The 6,250-nt window shown below is 50.1% G+C and overlaps 1 protein-coding gene across 3 annotated transcripts in view; it reads left to right on the top strand.

The window, feature by feature from the left end:
- The window catches only part of LOC103391292 (CXXC-type zinc finger protein 5-like), a 5,101-nt gene extending 2,601 nt beyond the window's left edge, over positions 1-2,500 (top strand). For 2 of the 3 annotated variants that reach the window (XM_008327497.3, XM_008327496.3), the window contains exon 3: positions 821-2,500. In XM_008327497.3, coding sequence (XP_008325719.1) covers positions 1,041-1,934 — 894 coding nt within the window. In that variant the 5' untranslated portion in view covers positions 821-1,040 and the 3' untranslated portion in view covers positions 1,935-2,500. Of the gene's footprint in view, positions 1-29; positions 82-820 lie in introns of those variants that run through there. The other variant, XM_008327500.3, reaches the window with a different exon arrangement.
- The last annotated feature ends 3,750 nt before the right edge of the window (positions 2,501-6,250 follow it).

The following is a 6,250-nucleotide window of genomic DNA, read 5'->3' as shown; positions in this document are numbered from 1 at the left end:
CTTTCGCTGTGCGCGGCGCCGTGTCGCAGCAGCGACCACTCGGACTGTGGTCAGCTCGCCGTGGCGTCGCTGCTTTCCGAGGTAACGTAAGCTGGGAATGAAGTAATCGATTAAACGGTGCCAGGCGTTGACCGTGGCGGTTTGGTTTTCAACGTTAATGTTCCGGGTCGGAGCCGAGGGTGAGGATTTCTGCTCGTCTGGAAACGGAATAACGCCTGCTTTCCGTTTTATCTTGAGCCACCGCATCGTTGCGCACCTCGCTCGCCGTCGTCGATAGCAGACAAAGACGGCTTGTTTTTTTTTTTAGCCGTCCGCTATTTCGTGTTTCTCGGCTGAGCCTCAGCCCTGGCTGGCAAACATAAGAGCAGTCGTCAAAATGTATTTGAAAAGCGCGCTCCACATTTGACCTGCGCATATGCGCATATCTTTGCATATTGTTGTCGCTCTGTTATTGATTGCATTGATATACCGTGAAATTCTTAAAGGGATAGTCTACTGCCTGCTGTATGCGGAAATCACTGGCACAGCAGCCACTGTGTCTGGTGAGAGATGGTTCGATTCCTCTGGGCTGAGCTGGTTTTTAAAAAAAAAAATATATTTAACATTATTTACTCCGGTGTTGTTTCTCATTTCAAGCCCAGTTTGAGACACAGTCCCGCGTCGCGTCTTAAAATGCTAACAACTGTCATCGTCCCTCCGTAATCTTCCCTGTAACATTTCTTCCTTTTTATTTCTTTTTTCTCTGTAACATTTCTTCCTTTTTATTTCTTCTTTTTTTTTTAACACTCTTCTCTTCTCTCCATCCCGTCTCCATCTCCAGCTCTCTTGGACTGTGAGGCTGCTGCAGAGAATGGGAATAGGGACACAGGCCAAGGCTTGCCATTTTGGCTGAAGTAACAGCAAGGACGGTTGTCAACCCTGCATCAGCGTCAATCCCCCACTCCCTCACCTCACCTCCCACACACACACACACACATACACACATATAGACACACACACACACACTCAAGGACAGAATCCTGCAAAGCACAGCCACTGCTATGTCCACCGCTGTAGACATCGCTGGCCCTTCCTCCCCAGATCAGGCCCACAGCAGTGCTAAAATCCCTAATGAGCCTCTGAGACCCAGCCTGAAGCGCTCCAGCCACCCCTACAGCCTCTCCCACTACATCTCTACGCCATCTCCGGCTGTGGACGTCAAAAGTCTGATCCAGCCCTCCCCGGCCCAGCACCGAGCGGCCCAGCCCACGAATGCTAAGCCTCGCCGGGCCCCCTCCTGGCCCGACATGTGGGAGTCACCCAGCGGGCTCCACCTGGCCCACGCAGCAGAGCTTCTGATGCGCGCCGGGCTCCTGGCTCTGACGCCGGCCACCACGGAGCAGGCCAGCCTGGGCGCCCAGAGCAGCCAGCCGGCTAAAAGAGAGGCGGCGGAGGCCAAGCCAGGAAGAGGGGACGGGGAAGGAGGTGGGTCTGGGCCCGAGGAGGAGGAAGAGGACGCCCCCGGCTGTGGCACTGATTTCCAACCCTTCCTGGGAGCCTGGTTCCCCTTCAGCCCAGCTCTGTTCCCTCTGGCGGGTTTCCAGATGGGGGGAGGCCACTGGAGGAGCGCCGCCATGGGAACCGAGGGCATCGAGGGGCTGGTGGCTGAGGGCTACTCCCCTGGTTCTCTGGGGGCAGGCAGCGGAGGCAAGAGGAAGAGGAAGAGGTGCGGGGAGTGTGTACCTTGTCGGCGTCAAACAAACTGCGAACAGTGCAGCAGCTGCCGCAATCGCAAGAGAGGACACCAGATCTGTAAATACAGGAAGTGTGAGGAGCTGAAGAGGAAGCCGGGAGGCCCGGGGTTTGAGAGCAGGGTGTCAGGGTTTGATCTGCGGGGCTCCGAGTTCGCTTTAGGCCTGACACAGGAGAGAAGCAACGGAGGCCTGGATGGATAGTGACTTCAGTCCTGGCTGGATGGTTGTCGGAGCTGGGTGGTAGTAAATAAAAAAAAAAACAACAAATTTAAAGAAATCCTGGGACATGATGTTAACATGCTCGGACTTGGAAACTGGAGTTCAACTGAAGAGCTGCAGCTCTGTCGAAGAATGTCTACACTCGTCCCCATCCTTCCTTTTGACAATCAGTGAAATCGGAGAGCGAGGGGGAGAAAGAGCGATACCGATGTGTGTCCATGTTTAGATGGTGACAAAGAAAAACAAACACTGTAAATAACCTGTAAATACCTGGAAAACATTATGTCTTTTTTACATCCCTTTGCAGTTTGGATGTGATGTGTTTGAACATTTAAAAACAAAAAAACAAAAACAAACAAAAAACAAAAAAAGGAGCCAAGTGTTTTTGTTTCTAATGGGGAGTTTAGATTCTGTCGCTCTGACGTCACTGCATCAGCAACAAAATGAATGAGTTTCAGCCCAGGCTAAATTATTTCATGTGCAGCTTTTACTGTAAAGCTCTGTTTGCCCTTTTTGAAATAATAAAAAAAAAAAAAAAAAAAAAACAACAAAAAAGTTTGCAGCCATGTTTCTGTGCACTGGTCTACAGACTGCCTCTCTGCTCCGTCTGCTTCCGTCTGTGGATCTTCTCTGAACTAATTGCTCCTACGTGTGTGTGTGTGTGTGTTTGCAGCCATGTTTCTCCATGTTGGTGTGTGTGTGAGGTTGTGTGGATTATGAGTCACCTAAAGGTGTGGCTGAGAGCCTTATCACAACCCCACAGCCACACACACACACACACACACACACTCACACACTTCCTTGGCAAATCCAGTGCAGGAACACACCACCTGACATCAACACATAATCACAAACACATTCTGCTGTTTTTACACACTGACACTATTCCTCTTTTTTATTCACAACTATAGATAGTACACACACACACACACACACACGTACTCAGAATCAGTATCAGCCGGACTCGTCTCACAGGGTTTTTTTTTTTTTTTTTTTTTTTTTTTTTTTTTTTTGCTTGTTGCCGTAACGATGGCTGATGTGATAAGACCTTCTTCCTCGGCGCCACACTCCAGGGGACCGCAGGGAAGACGTAACCATAGCAACGGCCGGCCCGAGGTGTCACGCTATAATTGGGCCACGGCTGCACTTCCTGTGCGCCTTCAGTCAGGGGGATCGCAGAGGGACTTCTGTGGGTTTGTGTGTGTGTACATCTGTGGGGGATGTTGCATGTGCGTGTGTGTGTGCGTGTGTATGTGTGTGTGTGTGTGTGCCTGTTTGTCAGGCAGGGAGGGAGACAGTGAGAGGGAGAAAGCGCAGCCAATACCGGGCCCTGCCAACTCATGGAGAAAAGCAGCGAGCTCCAACATCATGCTATTACAACGCTGCCACTGAATGAGAAACACACAGTCTTTCAGTTTAAGTCCACAGTCCAGTGTTTCTTCATCTCCCACACAAAAGGGGAATTTCAAATTCTTGGATCTGCAGCTTTCCCTCCCCTCTCTCCCTCTCTCTCTCTCTCTCTCTCTTTTTCTCTCTTCTTTGCCTCTCTAGTGATTTGGAGCTTAATCCCCCCCCCCTCCCTGTTCCCGTCACGCATGCACACACACACATACACACACATACACACACACACACACACACATAAACGCAAGAAGTGTTTCTTGCCTTCTGTTCAATGTTCTGTGTCACCCGCTGCCCAGCAGGTCCAGTGACTCCACGAACGCCTGCAGTCTGGCTCCACTGGCCTGCAAGATGGCAGGAGAGAGAAGGGGGGGAGGAGGAGGAGGGGGGAGGAGAAGAAGAGAGGGATTGAACGGAGGACAGTGAAGAGGAGGAGGGGGAGGGTTGACAGAGAGAGAGAGAGAGAGAGAGAGTTGGAAAGCAGATCCTGGGGTGGTGTGGGGGTGGCGTTGGTGGGGTGGGGTGAAACGTGGTGAAGGGCAGGGAAGGAAAAGAGAGAAAGAGGGGAGTATAAGGGGAGCAGCAGGGGAGGGTGGGTGAAGCAGGGGAGAGATGAAAAGCAGGCCACAGTGGGAGAGAAAAGAGAGAGAGAGAGAGAGAGAGAGAGAGATATGCGGGGAGGAGGACGGGGAGATGGACAGCATGAAATAAAGATACTGCGGGCCAAACAAAGAGAAGGGGGGTGGGGGGTAGGGGGGGGGGACGAGTGTGAGATCCAGGGGGGGGGGGGTGGGGGGGGATGAGTGTGAGATCCAGGGTGCAGCCTGGTGGAGGTCCGCTGAGGTGCAGCCTGGTGGAGGTCCGCTGAGGTGCAGCCTGGTGGAGGTCCGCTGAGGTGCAGCCTGGTGGAGGTCCGCTGAGGTGCAGCCTGGTGGAGGTCCGCTGAGGTGCAGCCTGGTGGAGGTCCGCTGAGGTGCAGCCTGGTGGAGGTCCGCTGAGGTGCAGCCTGGTGGAGGTCCGCTGAGGTGCAGCCTGGTGGAGGTCCGCTGGGGACGAGCGGGACGAGGACGCAGAGACACAGATGCATTGTCCAGATAGTCGGAGTGTGCCGTCACAGGCCCCCGTGGAGCCCACATATGTCACAGCACCAGCAGCCCTGCCCACTCAGAAGAAATAGTCACTCACACACACACTCTCTCACACACTCTCACACACACACTGCAGTGGAGCAACCTGCCAGCCCAAGGCAACCTGCACTGGAGTTGGGCGGACCCCCGCTCACGAGCCAGACCTTTGAAATTTTGGCCACTGCGTCTGCACGGAGACACTGAGTCTCATTGTGGATTTTTTTTCTCTCTCTCTCTCTCTCTCTCTCTCTCTCCACTGGCTGTTAGCTCCGGTGTTAAAAAATGTCCAACAGCTTCGCGGAAACGGCGTCGTCCCGAGATAACGCCTGGTTACGTCTCTCGCGTTCACTTTTATAAACCCGGACTCACACTCACACACACACAAAGGTTTCTTACGTCCTAAAAAAGCTCGGACTCATCTGCCGTGAGGTATTTCAGTGACACAGAGGTCAAGGAGGACTCTTGACCTTTGACCTCTAAAGCTGTTGAAGGTGCTTTCAATCAGACAGGATTCTAAAAACAGACTCATCAACTTTTGTTCTACTTCTTTAAAACTCTAACATTCGGTAAAACATCCCAGAAAAAGTTGTAACATTTCCTCCACCGTCCGGTCGAATCTTTAATCTGTTTTCCCTGGCAATTTTGATTATTTTAGTTCTACGAGGAAAAGGACTTCAACGAGAGTTTGCTTTAATTTTCAGGATTGGTTTAAAAAGGAAATTCCACCTTAAACGCTGGTTCCTGTGTTAAGATTACGTTAACAGTTCACTCCTCTGGCTTCAGCTTCAGGTGGCGTTAATTTTTTCCACTCGGGCTAATGTGTCCTCAGAACTCTGTTAATCTTTAGCTTTCCACTGATGTCCAACGGCTCGCTCGTTCCAGGAAGTGAATCAAAAGCCACTGATAAAGTCCGTCCGTCCGTCCGTCGGCTACTGTGACGTTTCATCACAGTTGCCTTCTGTCCTCGCCAAAGTTTTGACGTGCAGCTCACCGTGACCTCACAGGAATGTAGCCACACCAGGCTCAGTGATTTATACGGCATATGATTGGATGATAAAATAAGTAAGAAATAAGTATGACATTTGATACAAGAGTTGTCAATCAGAAGTTAGACAAGTCCTGCATTTTGAAGATAGTCCTAGTCCTAGTCGTTGTTGTTGTCATCCCCCTAGTCCTAGTCACACTCCTAGTCCTAATCCAAGTACTAATCCTAATACTAGTCCTAATCATAGTCTTAGTCCTAATCCTAGTCCTAATCCTAGTCACAGGCCTAGTCCTAGTCGTTGTTGTTGTCATGGTCCTAGTACTAATCCTAGTCCTATTCACACTCCTAGTCCTAATCCTAGTACTAATTCTAATATTAGCCCTAATCCTAGTCACAGTGCTATTTCTAATCCTAGTACTAATCCTAATCCTAGTCCTAGTACTAGTCCTAGTCCTAGTCCTAATCCTAATCCTAATCCTAATCCTAGTCCTAGTCCTAGTCCTAGTCCTCCATCACATTCAGTCAAATTCAACCTAAATTCTACATTTTCGTTTTCTAAAATATTTCCACTTTAACTGTAATTTATTCCAGTCGCCTACAGGTGTCACAATAACGAGATAATCGAGAGTTTTATTTACTCGTCTCTCATTGGTCGTCCCGTTGTGACATAATTATAATTGACGTATATTTGGGATTCGTGACATAATGGGTTGTTGTTGTTTTTTTTTAATCGATTATAAAAGCATCACACGTCTCCTTCACCTCGTTATCCTAACAAATGTTCA

Source organism: Cynoglossus semilaevis, chromosome 15 (assembly GCF_000523025.1).
Source record: "Cynoglossus semilaevis isolate Cse_v1.0 chromosome 15, Cse_v1.0, whole genome shotgun sequence".
In the NCBI taxonomy this organism is placed as follows: Eukaryota; Metazoa; Chordata; class Actinopteri; order Pleuronectiformes; family Cynoglossidae; genus Cynoglossus; species Cynoglossus semilaevis.
Note: the sequence above shows the minus strand (reverse complement) of the source record. Positions and strands in the feature narration are given on the sequence as shown.